The sequence below is a fragment of the Eschscholzia californica genome, unplaced genomic scaffold (genome assembly GCF_041429995.1).
Source record: "Eschscholzia californica isolate CP2 unplaced genomic scaffold, dmEscCali1.0.p SCAF_4, whole genome shotgun sequence".
NCBI lineage: Eukaryota > Viridiplantae > Streptophyta > Magnoliopsida > Ranunculales > Papaveraceae > Eschscholzia > Eschscholzia californica.
Window position 1 is genome coordinate 47,141,693 of NW_028238461.1, and position 20,339 is coordinate 47,162,031.

The following is a 20,339-nucleotide window of genomic DNA, read 5'->3' on the forward strand; positions in this document are numbered from 1 at the left end:
CCCTATATACAACCGTTGAACCCATGGAAGCAAGACCTGACAAAGAAAACGAGAAAACTGCTTTTGATTCTTACCCTAATGGATGTTGAAAGTCTGAAAACCCTAATGGATGTAAACATTCAAGACCAGAAAACTGATGAAGCAATCTCAATCTTGAATAAATTGATCAAAGTCAAGACTATTAGTGTTTTACTTTAAAAAAAAGAGACTATTAATTAGTGTTTCGCGCCCATTTGATGTGTGTAGGGTTGAACTAATTTTGCGAACCAGAACGATTCAATCACACCGATTTTGGGCCAAACACAATGTTGAGAGGGCTTGTTTTGTGAGAGGATGCTTCGATTTACGTCTTCTTTCCTTTGAATTACTTTGAAGTTCCCTTTTTCTCCAGATTTGTATAATTTCTTCTATTTTCGTGCGATAATGACAAAGATCTACTTTTATATGTAATTTATTGATTTGTTTCGTTTTTTTCAAGGATGATAAGTAGATCATCTTCTATATATGAGCTTTAAATCTTGTGAAATCTTCTCACCTGTTGTTTTCCTTTTTTTTCTTCATATCTACTAAAATCTCAATGCCATTATGGTGAAGACAGATATGCACATATTTGATTTTTATACTTTTCTAATTTCCAATTTTCTCTTCTAATTTTTCAATTTTCTCTCCATTCATCGCAAGTGCTAAAAGCGCATCCTATAAGTGTTAATGGCTTATATTTCGGGACAAATTTTATGGAGAACACCTAAAAAACGGAACACCGTTGCAAAAGTGAAGGCATTTTACTCCCTTTTGCTCTACCCGTTCCCAACCCACCCGTCGTCTGGTCGGCCCATGAAGCTCGTTGAGGGGCACTACCCATAGTGAGCCCTATCCAAAAATGTTTTGAATTCGTCGGGCCTAAGCCTGCCCATGAAGTTTGTTGATGTTTGAAATATGCTACCTGAAAGCTTTGAGTCCGAACTACTCTTGGGGGTTCAAACATGTCTTTAATAGTTTTGACAAAAAATCTAAATTTCAAGAAAGTTAGCTCAATTACCAATTATTGACAGGGCCGGCCCTACATAGGGGTCTGTGGGGGCACGTGCCCCTACGAACCCGGAGTTAAAAGTGTTCTAAACTTCTAGTGGAGTACTCAAAGTTAAAGTGTTTTTAGTACACGTATTGTTGTCAAATATAGTCAAACACATGTATTTCATGCAAAACAATGTTTGGCTTCTTGGTTGAAGGATGGTAGGCCAGACTTGTTTGATAGAGGTTTGAATGCTCCCACCTGCCAATTTTCCTTTATAGTGTATTTGGATGGCGGAATCATGAATCCGCGGATTCATGATTCCAAGTAATATCTTTTGGCTTGTTTGGCAACTAAGAATCTTATGATTTACTATTATTTGAGTATTTTTAAACGTCTTTAAAAAAAAAATATGATTTTTAAAAAGAATAATGATTTTGAAAAAAAATATTGATTTTGTAGAAGGAAATATTTTTTTTGTTGATTTTAAGTTTGAAATTTAGGTTCATTAATCCAAAATCCTAGCAAATCCTAAGGGGTAGGGTGGGATTTTGGTCCAATACAAATTTTAGAATTAGGAATCCTTAGGATTCAAGAGTTATAGGATTCTTGGTAGCCAAACAGACCAAGGATTCATGATTCCTACCAAATTTCAATTTTGATAGGAATCCTGCAACCAAACACATCATTATTTTATTTTTCGTTTTGGCCCCCGATTTGTGACCAACTGGCCGGTTTAGCCCCCATAAGTGTCCGACAGTTCGTTTTGGCCCCAAAAATTTCTTAATTGGCCCCAAATTTTTTCCAACCTCACAATTCTACCCCCATGGCATTTCTGTAATTTATTTTTTTCTTTTTCTTTGTCCACCTCATATAACAATTACTACATCACCTTTGTCCACCTCACCTCTGTCCACCTCACCCTTCTTCTCCAGCGAAAGGTTGCCGGCCAGAATTTTTTATTCCGGTCGCAACCTTTCGCCGGAGAAGAAGGGTAAGGTGGTGTGATGGAGGAGAGATAAGGTAAAGTAGATGATAAAGAAAGGGGTGATGTGGCTTTTTTTGTTTTTACCCTTTTCCAGAAATAATTCTATTTTGGTCCCCGAGGATAATTTCGTCAAAAATTTGGCCCTTGGGGCCAAAACGAACTGCCGGACACTTACGGGGGATAAAACGGCCAATTGACCACAAATCCGGGGCCAAAACGGAATTACCCTTTTATTTTTTATAAGTACTCCACTTAAATCTTTTTGCCCTTAATTTTTTTGGCATGTATCTTTATAATCAACATTCGATCTTTTGAGCTATTTCTTTGTCTCCATATTACTTTTATGTCTCTTATTTATCTTTGATTTTTCCGAAATCAATCTTCTCTGATTCTTATCTCTCCTTTTAGCATCTCCAATGCAACACTCAAACTCTAAATCTTAGAGTCACATAGGATTTGTAGAGTTTCTTTTCAAAATTCATTTCGAACGCAACACTTAACTTGGATCTCTAGAATGAGGTGGCGGTAGATATTTTAGAGATCTTTAAGAGGACACTCTAAATTCAGAGTGTCTTCTTAAGGATCTAAGTGACACATAAGCAAATCAATTAATTTTACAATAAAAAATAGGTTTTCAAAGTTTCTCTTTAGTGTTGCATTAAAGAAAACTTTCCAATAGAGTATCTTTAAATAGCGAAATAGAAAACAAACCATTTAGAGATCTATTTTTCACACTTGACACATAAGATTTTTAGAATTTTTCTTAAGTCTTGCATTAGAGATGCCGTTAGGCTCTTCGACTAACATAAATTATGAAAATTATGTTTTAGGTAAAAAAGAATATCATGTTTTTTTACATAATCTTTTTTTATGTAATTTAAATAGTAAGACTAATTATCTATGTTGAGATTTATTAAAATACTTGACAAGTTAGTAACATGAAATTCGTTGAGAATGTCGCCATAAGGTTACTAATATGAACACCAATAAAATTTGGACAATTTATTTATAACACAATAATCTATGTAATTTTGACGGATGTTGGTAATGTAATTTGACAACCGATACTATTTATTATAACTAAAGTGTGCCCTTATAAAACCAAATTTTTTTGAGACACTGAAGTCCCCTTATGGTTCAACCCCCAGTTTTTTATTTATTTCTGCTTTTGGTGGTATAAGTAATATTATACGTAAAATCTTTTTTTTTTTAAGTGAACTGTTCCATTAAACGGAAAGAAACCAAAACACATTAACAGTTCATCAACAAGTTTGGCCTATTCAATCGCCAATCTTGAGAGCATTTGGATATTCTAGTTGCTTCGCAAGCTCATTGGCTTTGCTATTAGCTAACCTGGTTACATAATTACAAGAGAAGGTATCAAAAGAGGGTCGGAGAGCATTGATGGAGTGTATTAGACTTTGGCTTGTCCAGTGAGCAGCCTTAAATTCTCCGTTGATAGCTCTTATTATGTTTCTTGAATCTCCTTCCAAAATTAAGTTAACAAAATTTAAGTCTTTGGCCATAGATAGAGCTTGAAAAGCAGTCAAGGCTTCACCTTCATCTACTGTTCTACACCTGATAATTGAGGCCTTTCCTGCAATACATTTAGATGATGAATCATAAAACACAATTCCTACTGCTGCATCATCCATTGTCTTAGTGAAAGACACATCAAAATTGCATTTGATTATGTTTGGTGGAGGGGGAATCCATTCTTTGTTGGTGGGAGAGGAATGGTCTTTCTGATTCAATGGGATGCCATTCAACTGAGCACCAATAAGGCTGAGAATATTCACAATACAATTAGAAATCGGTAATGCTACTGTGCCCAGCTGGGTGACCAGTAAATTGCCCAGTCCAGTCACCCTGCTGACGTGGCACAGTAGTTGAATTTGTTGACCTAGATCTTGGCCGTTCAATCTTGAACGGCCAGGATTATTTTAAAAAAAAAAATTTCAAAACCCCCCCAAATTAAAAATCAGACTCGGGCTGCCTCTCATCTCTCCCTCCCTCTCGTCTCCTCCTCCCTCTCAATCTCTAAACAAATTCGAACCCTAACATCAAAAACTTACTCATCTCTCCTATCTCTCTCTCTATTTTGAATTTTCTTACACAAATTTTGATGTATTGTCCTCAACTCAAATTCAAAATAAAAAACCCTAGATGACAACTTCTGACTTTGAACCTGAAAATCAAAGGGAATCTCTATTATTTGGAGGTGAATCTCAAAGATATTTATCAAATTTTGAAGATGAAAGGTTTTCAAATGGTGGAAGTGAATATGAAAAAGATTTTTCGAATTTGGGTTGTGAAACTCAAACACCTAACTCTGAATTTGAAGGTCAGTAAGCATCATTATTTTTCTTATTCATCCTTTACTTTTTAGATTGATATATATATATATATATATATTATATATATATATATATATATGTTATAGTTATTTTGTTTAAGATTTTATTTGACTTGATTTAATAATAAATTACTGTAGTTGAAGAAGAGTTTCACACTGATCAACATGTTGAACAAGCCACAGACAAAGAACCAATAGTTCCACCTGAAATTGGAATGAAATTCAGTACTGAAGATGAGGTGTTCGAGTTTTTCAAAAAATATGCTAAGATAAAAGGATTTTCAATTAAGAAGAGATCAAAAGTGAAAAACCTCGATGGGCATGCCACTTATATAACAATTTCGTGTTGTAGAGAAGGCAGCAAAAATGCTAAGACTACCAAGTCATTGAATCCTAGGCCAAGTTGTCGATTAGGTTGTCAAGTGAAGATATGTGCAAAATTTGAATTAAACGGATTTTGGAAGATTTCAAAAGTTCAGCTAGGCCACAACCACGACATTACTCCTACATCATCTCGGTACTTCAAATGTAATAGAACTATTAGTAATCCCGTGAAAAGACAACTTGAGTTGTGTGATAAAGCAGGCATCACAGCGAATAAAAATTTTCATCGACTCGTTGTTGAAGCTGGTGGGTACGATAATGTCCCATTTACAGAAAAAGATGTTCGAAATTACTTAGATGAAAAAAGAAGGGAACGATTTGGTAAAGGTGATGCAGAATCATTAAACAATTTTTTCTTAAAAATGGTTGAACAAAGAAATGGGTTCTTCTTCCAAACTGATTTGGATGAAGATGGTCGGCTAAAAAATGTGTTTTGGACGGATGGGCGAAATAGAGAAGCATATAAAGAATTTGGTGATGTTATCACATTTGACACCACCTACAAGACAAATAGATATGAGATGCCATTTGCGCCATTTGTAGGGGTTAATCACCATGGGCAATCGATCCTTTTTGGTTTTGGCTTAATCACAAAAGAAGATACTGAATCATTTGTTTGGCTCTTTACCGCTTGGCTTGAGTGTATGGATAATGTTGCCCCTAAAGGTATCATTACTGATCAGGATGCAGCTATGAAACTCGCAATTGAGAAAGTATTTCCCAATACTAGACATAGATGGTGTCTGTGGCATATAATGAAAAAATTGTCTAACAAGTTTGGTAGTTACACCAATTACGAGGCAATAACTACAGCTTTAAAAAGATTGGTATTTGACATCCAAATAGGAGAAGAGTTTGAGAAAAAATGGTATGAGATGATCAATACCTTTCAGTTGCAAAATAATGAATGGTTACAAGGATTATACGGAGAGAGACGAAGATGGGTTCCGTGCTTTGTGAAACCATATTTTTGGGCAGGTATGTCTAGCACTCAGAGAAGTGAGGGAATTAATGCTTTTTTTGATGGCTATCTAAACTCAAAGACGACACTAAAACAATTTGTGGAACAATGTGTTTATGCTTCCAAGAAAAAAATTGAAAATGAGAAATTTGCTGACTTCAAGTCTTTCTCGCAAATGGTTCCATGTTTGACTACATTACCAATGGAGAAACAAATTCAAAATGTATATACTATAGCAAAATTTCAAGAGTTTCAGTCAGAGACTACTGGAAAGATATATTGTTATTCGATTTCAACCCGTGAGACGCACATAGGGGTAGAGCATAAGATAGGAGAGGAAATTTCGGTGGGTGGTTATTCAAAGAATGTGACATTTATTGTGCTCTTCATGAAACCTACTACTGAAGTTCGGTGTTCTTGTCATTTGTTCGAGTTCAAGGGGATAGTATGTAGGCATGCCCTTCTAGTGTTACAACAAAACCGAATCTCTTTATTACCCGAAATTTATATTGTTAGACGATGGAGAAAAGATGTACGTAGGTCTCACACAAAGATGGTGATTGAAGTGGATGGTCAAAAGGGGACTGTAGAGGAATTGCGATACAATATATTGTGTCGCAAACTTAATGAACTTGCAGACTTTGCTTCTGAGCATGAAGACCATTTCTTGAGTCTTTCGGAATGGGTTGATAATGCGTTGGAGATGTATAAGACGAGTCAACCAATTGCTTCAAGTGTGAATGAGAAGATAGATGAGCCATTTGAAGAAAGTAACGGAAACATTAATATCCATGATCCAGTAGTTACTACTCGCAAAGGACGTCCACGAGAAAAAAGATTAAAACCGATAAAGAGGACGAGTAGGAAAACAGCAAAGGGCGACACTCTCCCAAATACCCAATGATCCGGTGGACAAGAATATTTGTATGTTGTTGTTTGTGATTGTCTTAGTATATTTGAACTTGGACAATTTTTTTTGTTTATGAAACTAAGTCTATGATTTTCTATGTGCCAGGTGAATCTTCGAAGCAAAATGAGTCAAGGAGATGAAAAAATATCACAGAAACTTGAGGACTATGTAAACTTCCTCACTCTTTCACTTTCATTTCAACTTGTATTATTTGAACTTGTTACAAAATTTCTTAGTTCTTTCATATACTAATGCAGGACTAAGTTATTCATGGGGGTCTATAACTGAAAGAAAGAGGAAAACGAATTTTGTCAAAGCTGAACAGAAGTTATTTAGCTGAACAGAAGTTATTTAGTTATATCTTTTATACATCAATTACTTATCTTTAAAACTTGGCATTTTGAGATTGATTTGTGTTGAAAACAGATCTGTATCCGTCGAATTTTGTCAAAGCTTGAATGTGTTTATCAATTGTCTTGAGCATTTCAATGATTCGATCAATGTGTTTATCAATGTGTTTATCAATTGTCAAAGCTTGAATGTGTTTATCAATGTGTTTATCAATTATTTTGGAGCTATTTGATATGGATCATGTTGAAATATGTTGGCTGCATTTGAATTACAAAACCGAGGTTACTTCCATGGTTGAGCAGATAAAAAATATGTTGGCTGCATTTGCTCCTAATCCAGCTGAGAATTGGAAGGAGAAGGATCGTGCTATATACTTGGTTGTGATACCAAAGCAACTGAGAATTGGAAGGAGAAAGATCGTGCTATATACTTGGTTGTGATACCAAAGCATGTCGCAGTTGGGCTGATGCCTGATGTTTATGCAGTCGTATTTTATTCGCTTTCGGTACCGAAAGTTCTAATCATGAATTAGAACAACAAATGACTCAGGTTTAGGTGAAATAGAATGTTCACTCATACACATAAGAACTGGGTATTTCAATATATTAAGCATCACAACCTATTTCAATATATTAAGCATCACATAAGAATGTTCACCCGAATTTGTTTCTAGTGTTCATGATTTCCAGAGTAACTTAGATTTATTTGAGCAGCGAAAAAACCCATTACTCTTTTCATAGACTCCATAACTTTTTCCGAGTTGAAGGTTCCTTGAAATAAGAACAAAGAATAGCGAAGAGAAATTGTAATATCTAATACAGAACCATGCAACAGTTCTGTATCTCTGCTTCCAAATGGTATAAATATTGCTGATTATCATTGAATTTAGAACAAAAGAATAAAAGACTTTATCTTCAAAGAACAAAAGAATTTTTATACACACATTGTCTAACAAAGAACAAAAGAATTTTTCAAACTTGTAAAGGAACAAAGAACAAAAGACTGTATCTCTTTGACGGTTATACTTTTCAGCTTCTCTGGCGGTTTGAATATCAGACGGAAATACATATTGACTGATAGCCGTTATAACGAAACGAGGAACTAATGCTGCGATTAGGATGGAAAATAGGCAAAACCATAACCGCTTGTCTTCCCTCTTGACCACTGATGCCAATTCCCACATCAGCCATTTGGATCATCGAAACATCATTAGCACCTGCAGGAAAGTAATTAGAATGACCAAATGAATTGCATATCGATCAACTTTCTTGAGACTTGAGAGTAATATAAACAATGATAGCAACTAAATGAATGCTTACCATCTCCAATGGCAAGGGTCATGTCATCGGTTCTGTTCTTTATGAGGGAAACAATGGCAAGGGTCATGTCATTTAGAATGACCAAATGAATTGCATATCGATCAGCTTTTTAAATGGTATGATCAAAACCTGAATCTTTATGTATCAATTTGTTATGAACAAACCCTAAATAAGTTATGAACAAACCAAGTCAAATAAAATCTTAAACAAGATAACTATAACACACACACACACACACACATATATATATATATCAATCTAAAAAGTAAAGGATGAATAAGAAAAATAATGATGCTTACTGACCTTCAAATTCAGAATTAGGTGTTTGAGTTTCACAACCCAAATTCGAAAAATCTTTTTCATATTCACTTCCACCATTTGAAAACCTTTCATCTTCAAAATCTGATAAATATCTTTGAGATTCACCTCCAAATAATAGAGATTCCCTTTGATTTTCAGGTTCAAAGTCAGAAGTTGTCATCTAGGGTTTTTTATTTTGAATTTGAGTTGAGAACAATACATCAAAGTTTGTGTAAGAAAATTCAAAATAGAGAGAGAGATAGGAGAGATGAATAAGTTTTTGATGTTAGGGTTCGAATTAGTTTAGAGATTGAGAGGGAGAAGAGAGGGAGGGAGAGATGAGAGGCAGCCCGAGTCTGATTTTTAATTTGGGGGGGGTTTTGAAATTTTCTTTTTTAAAAATAATCCTAGCCGTTCAAGATTGAACGGCCAAGATCTAGGTCAACAAATTCAACTACTGTGCCACGTCAGCAGGGTGACTGGACTGGGCAATTTACTGGTCACCCAGCTGGGCACAGTAGCATTACCGATTAGAAATAGAGGGCATGGTTCTGAAATAGAGCTTCGAATCGGGTTTTCCAGATTTGCCACCAAGCTGTTGTGATGTGTAAAGTGATATGTCGGTGATCTTCTTCCAGGGCCAATAATGCTTTCAGACTATCAATGAAGTTAACTTTTTTCAGAACATCAATTCTAAAAGATATTGGTAAGGCAAAACATACAGCTCGGGTGAAAGGACAATCAAAGAAGAGATGTTCCCAATCTTCCTGTTGTTTGCTACATAACATACAAGTCCTGCTGCTTAATTTAATGAACTTGGAAATAATATCAGATGTAGGCAACGAATGATTAGATAATTTCCAAAGGAATAGTTGTATTCTAAGAATACAATTCAGCTTCCAAATCTTTTTCCAGAAATCAGTTTCTTGCATTTCATATTGATGGTGCTTTGTTAACACGTTATACATGGACTTCACTGAAAAACTTCCTGATTTAGTAAGATTCCAATGAAGTTTGTCTGCTGAATTCAAATGTATGGGAATAGAAATGATATTGTTAACTAACTCTTCTGAGAACAATTCATGTAACAAGCTCAGATTCCATTCAGCCCTATCAGTGAACTGAATCAGCTGATTAACTGTTTGAACAACATTAGCTGAGGGGGTTATATTAAGGGGTTCTGTGTTTGGTATCCATCTATCCAACCAAACATTAATATTTTGGCCATCACCCACCTCCCAAACAGATTCTTTAGTTCTCTTTACATATTGACTATGATTATAAAAACATTGATACCTCAATAAGATGTGATAAGCACTATAATCTCCGAATTTGAAATCTTTCTTTAGTCAGAAAGTTTAAAATTTAGGCAGTTATCGTGCTTATCTGATTTTGAAGATGTATAGTTCCAGTCTATTCTATTGTGTACTACCAATAAGACTGAGCTAAATCTTTCAAGAAAAAAGAAAAACTGAGCTAAATCTTGGAATTGATTAGACATAAGAATCTACCACTTTATATCAAATATCAATAAGATAAGACTTTTTCAGATACCAATAAGACTACACAACAAATTGGTACCTACAAATAGACACAAGTTAAGAGTGATCATCCATCCATCACTCTCTTAACACATCTCTACAACCATGAATAATATTGGGAGCTTACTATCATATAAACCTAACTATGATCCATATAAGGAACTCGACAAAGAAGTTAAAGAAGAACTGGAGGAAAACCTACAAATTCTTAGGTATATGATTGTGAGGGACGATGCTCTCATGAATTATTTTATGAAAGTAGATAGAGAATCGGTAGATTCAGATCTGCAGTCTGATGAAGCTATCTCTGGTGGTGGTGGTGGTACATCAAGAAAGAAAGCAGAGAGAAAGAAAAAGAAAAAGGGGAAGCTTCAAAAATGATTAGGGCAAGTTTTTATTAGATCTGTCAATTATGTTGTTATTTTCGTATGTTTTTGTTGAGATTAATTGTCATTAGAGACTCTGATTAGTTGCTTAATTTGTTCTAATTAATGAAAGAGAGACTCTCTAATTAGTTCCTTTTCTAATCAACAAAAAAGAATAAAATCAATCAAAATGATAGAGAAGAAGAAAAAGCCTCAGAAATTTGGATATGTGGTAACATCAAGGAGTCTTCTAGTTAAAGAAGATGTCTCAGATGGTACGGACAATTTCTAACATCATTGGCTAAATTGAAAGAGATTGAACAAAGAGATAGATGGAAGAATGCAAGAAAACCATGATAATCAATTGAGTGAGATGAGATTGAGGTTTAAGGTGTTAAAAAGAGCTTATATAATGACATATTCACAGTAATGAACCATACTTTATGTTGGAGAGAAACCCTAAATTAGTTTATGTTGAAAACAAACCCTAATTTTTCTCTTCAATTTTAATTGCCACAAATACCCCTCTCTTTTTGGAGATTTCTTGTTCCATTCTCAAGAAAGGGAGGGGGGGCCTTTAATACATTTGTAGTTCAAAAGAGTGACACATCGTAATGTAGTTATCGTATTTATAAAATCTCCCATATCGTATTAGTAGAGATATGATTATAACATTGGAACAAAGAACATCCATCCAACCATTTGAGCATGCATTTCGATCCATCTTCTCATTGCAAATTGTTGGAATTTGGCTAAGGGTGCTTCTAAAGGCACCGGGCCAAAAAGTTGTTAGCATCCATCTCTATTAGCATCAGGCTCAACCGCTCAATTCTCTGTTAGCACCGTATAACTATGTAGGCACCGGTCAAAGACAACTTAAACCTAACCCCAGCATCCATCTCTTCACAAAGGTTGGATTCTGATCTATTATCCCTCTCATTTATTGGCCTTCTAAGGATGGACCAGTATTGAATCAGTCTAGTCCCGATTCTACTCCCTCACATCGAAAGTAAGAAATAAAGAAAAAAATGTTTATGGACCAGTGAACTCTCTCAGTCACTACCCTTTGGAATCTACCTACTTAACTACCCCCTTTGGATCTAACAAACCTCTTTCCACCAACGGCTAGAGTTTAAAATGGTGTACTTTAGTCCTATTTCTGCCTATGACTTTAATAATCAATGGCTTCTACTTGCTAATTTCAAAATGGGTAGTTCCTTAAATTGACAATTGATTTGAGAAGTTTCTAACTAATGATCCAGTGACCAGTAAAACCCTTAACAAGCAGCTGAGATTTCCCCCAAAAATATTTAAACAACACTAAAACTTGTAAACCAATAAAATGCCCAGCTAGTAGAGAGAGAAAGAGGGTACCTGAAAGGATGTTTAAGAGCCATGAAGGCTTGCTGTTACTCTTACAAGTTCGAAATGAAACAATACTACTGTTGGTTGGATTTCCTAAAAATTTGAGGTCTTATAGTAAGGCTGTATCACAGGTGAATTCTAAGAATAAAGATGACCTAGATAGTTCCTAATTTGAACAACCATAGAAGAAGTAAAAAAGAACTAACGAAGGTGAACATCACCCACATTAAAAATCGGTGCTTATAGAGAATTCAGGTCAATGACCATTGACCCGAGTCAATAAAATTTCCGGATGCTAACAGCCTTTTGGCCCGGTGCCTTTAGAAGCACCCTTTGGCTAATTGCAAGGGACTCATTGGGTACTTTTATTGTAGGTAGGTCATCGTATTACACAACCTAGGAAGGAGAAACCATTGCTACACTTAAAAAGATGTTTCTTGGCCCATGGAAAATGACTACTAGAGAGTGGTGGTCAAAGGTGACTTTCCGTTGGTGTCAGACAAGCTTAATGAAAAATTATCAGCATTCCATTGGACCTCAAATCATGTGTTCGCGTAGTTTTCTTGAGATTTCTCAGATCTTCTTTGTATGTGTAAACAGAAATTGCACAACCTTGTGTAGCTGAATTCTGATTTGCTAAGCTACAATCCTTTATAATGGATATTGTAATATTGTTAATCAATAGTTGCAATTTTTCATTGAATATGAACTTGTGATTGATTGATTACCTAGCTACCTCTTTTCACAAACCACTTTTATTTAAGTTAAAAAACTAATAAGATGTTTAGAGACGATATCATCAATTGGCCTATTAGCTCAGTTGGTTAGAGCGTCGTGCTAATAACGCGAAGGTCGCAGGTTCGAGACCTGCATAGGCCATATTTTTACTTTTTCTTTTTTTTCTCGAGAAATTTTAAAAGCCCACAATTTTACTAATGGAGGCGCCACATTTACAAATGAAAGCCAAATTTGTCAACTGTGTGTGTCAGGGCGCCTACAGCGATAACACGGGGCGTCTATAAAACCACCCTTTTTGAGTTTTTTCCCTCCACATTTGCATTTAAAAACACTTGTAGTATTTCTTGAACAAGTAATGTGATTGTAGTTTCACTCCAAACTGAAAAAAATACACATTTAAGTGATTTTCTTTCTGTTTTCAAATTTTCGAGATCAATGTCAGCTTGTAACTGCTCTATTTGAAATCAAAATTATGATCACAAACTAAAGGAGAAGACCGAGAGAAATATATATATCTTACAATTTAAGTTCGATTGAAAATACTAATATAATTGAGCTTCTTATATGACGAACTCCTCATTATCCTCTCCATCATGTATAACGGAAACAAACACATACAACAAGTTTTCAATAGCTAAGCGATATTGTGGATGGGGAAAACAGAAAATCAAACTAGTTGTTGGGTAATCTACTAAGAACAGAATGTTCAGGCTTATGATCACACTCGAAATCAAGATGAACAAAGGCCCTTTCTACTTCTGGAAGTTCCTCTATCTTTATCTGTAAAGACTCACCGATGGCGTGTGCTTCTTTCAATGGCAAATCTTCTGGTAGCTCAATATCAACCTGTCAAATCAGAAACGAAGTTGTACAAATTGTCGTTCGTTACTTTTTCTCCTAGTTTTGAAGATTTTAGTACAAACCCATTACTCTAATTGGATTTCTTGACCAAGATTTACTTCAATTTTTCATGACTAACCTCAACGAAGTAAAGTACACCGAAGGTATACGCACGAACTGTGTCAACTCGCTTGATTTGAGGATGGTGTCTTATAACAAGATATGTCAATTTCTGTAGAACTTCAGGTGGCGCTGATTGTCCTACCAGAGAAACTGCATAAACAAGAACACATAAGAGAGTTGATACGGTTAGCCGTTTCTTGCTTCCGAATTATACTACGAAACGGAATTTTGTTGACACATTCGAATAAGAAAATTTTCGTATTAGGAGAAAAAGAGAAGTTATTTTTTCCGCAGAAGAGAGATTAGTGAATTCAGATTGAAATAGTATACCTGCATTTTCTATTACAGTGCCAGACCAATTAGTAATAGTATAGACAGCAAGAGCAATAGCACCAGCCGGATCAATCCACCAGTAAAATTTATCACCAAGAACAGCTGCAACTAATCCTACCACATTGGTTACCACGTCGAAATAGTGATCCTGCATTCACATATCATGGTCATTGGAGGAAAGAATTGAAGTATCTAAATCTTAGTTTGGGGTGGTCGAAAAAATAGGATTTGAATAAGATGTTTAGAGGTGAACCTTGGCATAGGCACGAACTATGTCGTTTGGTGAACTTTTGCAGTATAGCCAAAGGGCAAGTTTTACTACAGTGGCCGACAACATAATTGAATACAACCAGATTAATTGACTCGAATCCATCTTCGCCGATGGTTCATCTTTGACAAGTTCTTCTACTGCCTGAATCAGTACCTGAAAACCTGTCGCCATATAAATTAATATCAAGATGGAAGTCTATTCTAGTCTATCGATTGTAGAAGCGAAATGATAAAAGAGTTTTGTTCGTTTGGACGGAATTGGACCCGTATTAGTACGTACCAAGAGTAGCCATGACAGCTGCGAATATGATAATGCCTACTGGTTGTACCCGTAATTTCCCGATCGGATATTTGTAAATATTTATATTCTTCATAGACAAGTGAGTGAACCAAAGAATTCCACCAGCCATTAGATCTAGTAATGAGTCTAGTGTTGAAGCAGCAATGGCTAATGAACCACTCCTTATCGTAGCATAAAGCTGCATTTTCATTCACATGTTTTCGGAAAATATGCTTAGTGATATATATCGAAAATAATCTTGAAAAGAGGATGATGAATTTACCTTGAAAGCTAATAAAATAATGTTTGCATAGTTAGAGATTCTCATAGCTTTTTCATGTTTCGCTTGTTCTTCATTTTCTTGATCCTCATCAATACTATTTGCTCTTTCTAATGAATCAACTTCTTCAAATGATCTTAATGTAGCAAACTGTCTTTCATAGTATTCCTTTTCCCCTATTAAGACCAACATGAACAAAAGTTATTGGAATTGAAAACTGTTAAGTTTGTGGCCATCCAACTCAAAACCAATTGGCAATGAGTGGAGAGGACCTTGACCTTATATTCTTGGTTACTAGAATCCCATTGTCCAATGTGGGACTATTCTCACACGCCCCCTCACGTGTAGGGTTCTTTGACCCTAACACGTGTATTTCTTCGGGCGACGTGGAGCACGTGTGGCTTTTTACCTATCACGTGTGGGCCTAGCTCTGATACCATGTTAAGTTTGTGGCCATCCAACTCAAAACCAATTGGCAATGAGTGGAGAGGACCTTGACCTTATATTCTTGGTTACTAGAATCCCATTGTCCAATGTGGGACTATTCTCACAAAAACAAATAATACAAACTTAAAGGTAGAATCATTATAACCATTGATACATAGCTAACTTCCATTTAATCTACATGGGTATGCAAATTTTTGGGGCGAGGGATGCTTAAGACCGCCCAATACTGGTATCAGAGTCCAGGACACTACAAGTCTCGGTCCAATAGTCGACCGAAATTATAGCTAAATGAGTGATGAGAGGGGAGACTAATGGGATTATCCCACATAGATTGTGGAAAGGGCACGCCTTTCCGTTCATAAGTACGAAGGAAAGCCCTTGCACTAGGGTTTAGGGTGAGAGAGGCCCAAGACCACCGAAATAATTTCGGTTATTTTCTCTAACTTCTTTTTGGAAGAACATAAACAACAATGAAGGGGGTTACCTTGAATCAAACCTTTAGTTTTAGATAGGTCAATTTTGAAAGGATTCTCAGGATCAATAACAGACTTAATCTTGTGAGGCAATCTAGAGACAAGATCTTCTCTAAAGGTATTCACAGAGTTACGAAGACACCAAATCGGTCCCCGCCCCCTACTAGTTTGAGGCTTATGATTATTATCTTCCACCACCATTAATGGCGTTATAAGTTCTGAACTTTCACTCTCCATTTAGAAAGCAAAGGAGAGGGTTGTAAAGTAGGGAAAAGTGGGTTTCCAGTAGTCTAAATTATGGATGGCAGTTTTAACTACCTAGCTAGTGGGGTTGATTTTGACATCCAGTGACCAAGACTTGCCTTTCCTACCTGTTTTTAGAGAGTGGATGATGATTTTTTTCTTAATGAAGAATGATCATCTGCCTGGCCAATATGGTAATTGACTCCTTTACTGGTTGATAAGCATCCATTTTAGACCCATAAATTGATTATAGGAGCAAGAGAATCTCTTTCTATATATGCATATAGCAACATAAGACAAATATGTTTTATTGCCAATGACTACGATGTATATAATAAAGCAACTGATAGTCCCAAATTTACTAACATAGGTATATCTTTTGCGCATCGTTGTAATCATCGATCAAGATACTAGATATAGACGACGCAAACACAGGATGTACTCAATACATTTGTCTGCACAATAGACGTACGTTATTTATGCAGTATATATAATATATTTATAAGTCTTAAGGGTCAATATATGTTTATATAGACGTGTCTGGTTCAATTGTGTTGCCCCAGTACAAAGACATCGAAAGAAGATTAGAGCTGAAACTTGCCAACTAGGCATAGTAGAGTTATTCTAAAATCTTACAGATTCCTAGGTGTCAGATCACTATTGAGTCGTGAGTTCTCTACTCACAAGATAATCGTCCGACTAGTGAGAATATTACAAACAGAAGACACCAATGATATGCAAATAAGAATTCTCCTAAATAAAGCAATAAATGGTCCCAAGAGAAAGAAAGAAGAAATAGAGACAATTCACTAGTAGCTATTGGAAAGCCATTACCATCCAAACATTCATGATATGTGAATGAGTCAAATTACTCAGTCCTCGGTTTATTAGTGAACTATCTCTTCAGGAATGGTGACAGATGCTAAATTGTTTGTTATTCTTTCCAAAAGGCAATATTGTATTAAATGGCCTTTAAGGTAAACAACGTGTACAAGATTGACGAAAAAAATTTACATCCTTCACTTGCCTCAGGACGGTTCAACCTGATAGTTGCTAGGTTCTTTCCTTGCAAGAAATGTGGAGGTAGAATAATATGCCAAATGGATTAGTATTTATTTTGTACAAGAGACATTTTATGTAGACTTACCAAAGAGTAACTCTTAGTATTATTTATATTCTTATCATCTAACAATAACAAAGCACTAGGATCCACTTCCCAAACCCTAATACCTCTTTCCATTTCATTCCTAATGTCCCCAATGTCCTCATCCACTACCCCCCTAAATAAAAACCCAACTTTATTTTCTCCTTGTCATCTTTATCTTTATCTTGTGGAGTAGCTAACTGCATTGATTTGCTTACCTGACAAAAAAATAACTCATCCATTACCTATTGTATTAGAATCTTGAGATCCTGTACTCCATGATGTTGGGTAATAACCTAACTCCAGTTTATTATGTGCCAGCAAGGGGGGTATTTGTGGGTTTCAGTGCTCTGGGATTACTTATAACCCCCCTATGTGTCGAAATAGTAGAGGTGGGGTTATGTACCAATCATACTCCTGGATTATGGCATCCAACCTCACTTGTTACTAAAACTGTAAAAAGGACAAAAAAATCTGCCTTACCTTGTATTTTTGTCCTTGTGGCTAACAAACTCTAATAGTCATATCCAAAATTGAAAATATTTATTCCTCAGCGAGCCAGGACGGAAAAATAACAGAAATATTATTTGACCCAAAATTTGAGGTCGACCATAGTGAAGGTTGATGTGGGTGGTCGCAGGTCGCTCATTGGTCAAGCTACGTGGAGAGAGAAATGCCCTAATTAATGTGAGTGGTCCACATCAACCTTGGCCAATTGAGTCTCAAATATCGGGTCAAATAACATTACTAAAAAAATATCAACTTCACTTATTTTTTTTAAATCTCTTTCGTTTTCTAATTATGCCTTCTTCTTTGGATTCTTTTACACAATGGAGGGACCAAAATGATAAATATAATTGTCGAGATTGTTGAACGATGGTTAATCTACCTATTCCTACGTGATTGTTTTACATTAGTTATATCTGCATATTGTCCTCAAGACTTTAATAATATGCAGATATGAATCAAATGGTTGAAATTGTTCAAAGAATTGTAAAACGGGAAGAATGTCGTTACTTGATATTTATGGTCAATTAATTGGTCTAGACATATCTCAAGCTTAGCTATAAAATCATACTCCCTCCGTCCCAAATTAAGAGTCCCATATTGGGAATCCAACTTATTTTCACATTTTCTCTTCTTCCATGTTTACCCTTATTTATTTGATAATTTTTCTTGAACTAATTCAAAGATTACAATTTTTATTCTAGAAATACATATAACCATATTAATTTCTCACTTGGTTAATCTAAAAATGAATGAATTTGTTCATTGGAAAACAAATTTTTGTATTGGAAATAATCAAATGTCTTAATTAGCTTAATTAATGCACCACATATTGGAAACATATAAGAAAGGGTATTTATGGAAAAGTAAGGGATTTTATGTGATAAAAAAGGAATGTGACTCTTAATTTGGAGCATCTAAAAAAGGAAGGACTCTTAATTTGGGACAGAGGGAGTAGTATATTTTTGCCTTTGTAAGAGGATCAAATATCTTTTAAAACCAAGTGAACAAATTATTCCATCAAAAAAAAAAAACCAAATGAAAAAATAAAAATGATCGAAAGACAGAAAAATCAAAAGAAAATGTACATATTTCGAAATCTAATCGGAGGAGAAAATTTCATCTTAGAGAGAAAAATAGATCCTCTCATTGTACTAGTCTAGACTATTTGGGTCCATATTGGGCTTTTTTGTGATTGTCCAAGGATGAAGGAGTTAGAAAGAAGAGAGAGAAAGGTACTAGTGACTGACCTTGAATCAATCCTTTAGTAGAAGAGAGATCGATGTTGAGAGGATCCTCTGGATCCAAAACTCCACTCAATACTTTGTTGGGTAAATTCCCAAAGAAGTTCCCTCTCAGTACACTCACCAATATACTATCCTCCGGCCTTCTCCTTGCTGCCCCTGCCCCGACAGCCACCTCTGACGACGACATTCCTCTTTCCACCATCAACGGAGTTCTCACGTCCATCTTCTCCGGCTGCCGGAACCCATCCCCCAATTTCATTTCCTTCATATATATTATTAGCTCTCTCTCTCTCTCTGTCTCTGTCTCTCTCAGTCTGTCTGAGTATCAGATTATGAAGTGTGGTATATCCTTATAATTTAAGGCCTGCCCAAGGCTGACTCCACTGTTGAATTGTCCTTGGAATTATTGATTCCTAAAAAACTACTCCATCAAAAATGGTAGAAAGGCCAAAAAAGGACAAGATTTTGGGGGGTATCTTAGAAAGTGAAAAATCATTATTGGGAGAGAAAAATGACCAAAAGATCACGACAAACTAATTGTGTGAATTTTGGTTTTAGACTCTTATATAATAATTTTGGAGATTAATATATTGATTGTCAATTTGTCATAATGAAGGATGAGATCAAAATAGGAATAATGATAGGTAGATAAACAAAGAAATTACTAATTTAGCATTGTTGCGTTCCTTCTATATTAGAGAGAGAAATATTTGATCAAAAAAAAAAGAGAGAAAAAGACAAGCATGTGATGAAGTTGAAGATATCAAAGTCAAATCATTTGCTCGTGACTTCGGTATTTGTCTACTAACGATTTATTTAATATTTCGACAAAAAAAGAACGATTTATTTAATGTGACACCACACTCTCTAAATATGATTGCGATTTCATCATTGAGTTTTTTATGTTAACAAATGTATTTGGTTAGAAAGTTAGAGCCGATCACGTATTGAATGCTGATATAGTCGAGTCCAATTGGTCTAGTCTTTTATCTCTATACCCCAATCATTAGAGTTTACTACATTAGCAATTGACCTGCAGTAGACTTTAATTTTTTTTTTTTTGACAAAAAAGCATATTTCTTTAGTCAATACCAGAATATTTGTAAGCAAAATCAAAATGGATGAGAGTTATGGCCAAATATAGGACAATAGGAAGAAATCAAGGGTTAACTATATTTGGGAAAGAATAGGAATGTGGTAAGCAGTGACGTTTGCTTAATATGTGTTTTTATTTCCTTGCCAAGCCTTCCTCTTTTGCTTAGCCTCTACTCATTTTCTTCTCAAATTGGAGAGTTTCATGGCAGTTCCCCAACAATGTCAAATACTTTATTTATTAATATCTAGGACTAGTTCTACTATATTCGTGTGGCGTAATTATGTATAATTTGTCTAGTCATGTCATCGGACATTTACTTAGTTGAAAGGTATTAGTTACATCTTTGTTCATGAATTATCGTTTCTATGTAATAACTAAAACAAAATTAAGAGTCAAAATGAACACGAAGGTGTGTTATACCACATTTATATCACTTAACAAATCTAAAATCCCAACTATATTTTAA

The 20,339-nt window shown here is 35.3% G+C and overlaps 2 protein-coding genes and 2 non-coding genes across 7 annotated transcripts; 2 read left to right on the forward strand and 2 right to left on the reverse strand.

The window, feature by feature from the left end:
• Positions 1 to 3,965: 3,965 nt before the first annotated feature.
• Positions 3,966 to 7,133, forward strand: LOC147545369 (protein FAR1-RELATED SEQUENCE 5-like). The gene is made up of 4 exons (XM_086634406.1): positions 3,966 to 4,344; positions 4,495 to 6,625; positions 6,717 to 6,779; positions 6,869 to 7,133. Exons 1-2 carry the CDS (start codon positions 4,167 to 4,169, stop codon positions 6,603 to 6,605), a joined length of 2,289 nt encoding a protein of 762 aa, XP_086490532.1. The 5' UTR covers positions 3,966 to 4,166; the 3' UTR covers positions 6,606 to 6,625; positions 6,717 to 6,779; positions 6,869 to 7,133.
• Positions 7,134 to 10,695: 3,562 nt separating this feature from the next.
• On the reverse strand, positions 10,696 to 10,790 carry LOC147545370 (small nucleolar RNA snoR117). Its single transcript, XR_015224434.1, has one exon. It is a non-coding gene; the product is annotated as a small nucleolar RNA snoR117 (small nucleolar RNA).
• A 1,867-nt stretch (positions 10,791 to 12,657) lies between these two features.
• TRNAI-AAU (transfer RNA isoleucine (anticodon AAU)) lies at positions 12,658 to 12,731 on the forward strand. Its single transcript has one exon. It is a non-coding gene; the product is annotated as a tRNA-Ile (tRNA).
• Positions 12,732 to 13,088: 357 nt separating this feature from the next.
• Positions 13,089 to 19,073, reverse strand: LOC147545372 (metal tolerance protein 4-like). Of its 4 annotated transcripts, XM_086634726.1 has the most exons (8): positions 18,854 to 19,073; positions 15,648 to 15,717; positions 14,720 to 14,892; positions 14,437 to 14,635; positions 14,140 to 14,318; positions 13,884 to 14,034; positions 13,570 to 13,703; positions 13,089 to 13,436 (listed from the first exon to the last, which is right to left on the reverse strand). In XM_086634726.1, the coding sequence occupies exons 1-8, from the start codon at positions 19,043 to 19,045 to the stop codon at positions 13,263 to 13,265; spliced, it is 1,272 nt and encodes a 423-aa protein (XP_086490852.1). In that variant the 5' UTR covers positions 19,046 to 19,073; the 3' UTR covers positions 13,089 to 13,262. The 4 variants fall into 4 exon arrangements, with proteins under 4 accessions (XP_086490852.1, XP_086490849.1, XP_086490851.1 ...); XM_086634723.1 differs by lacking the exon at positions 15,648 to 15,717 and having other exon boundaries at positions 18,781 to 19,073; XM_086634725.1 differs by lacking the exon at positions 18,854 to 19,073 and having other exon boundaries at positions 14,720 to 14,933; positions 15,268 to 17,337.
• Between the last annotated feature and the right edge of the window lie 1,266 nt (positions 19,074 to 20,339).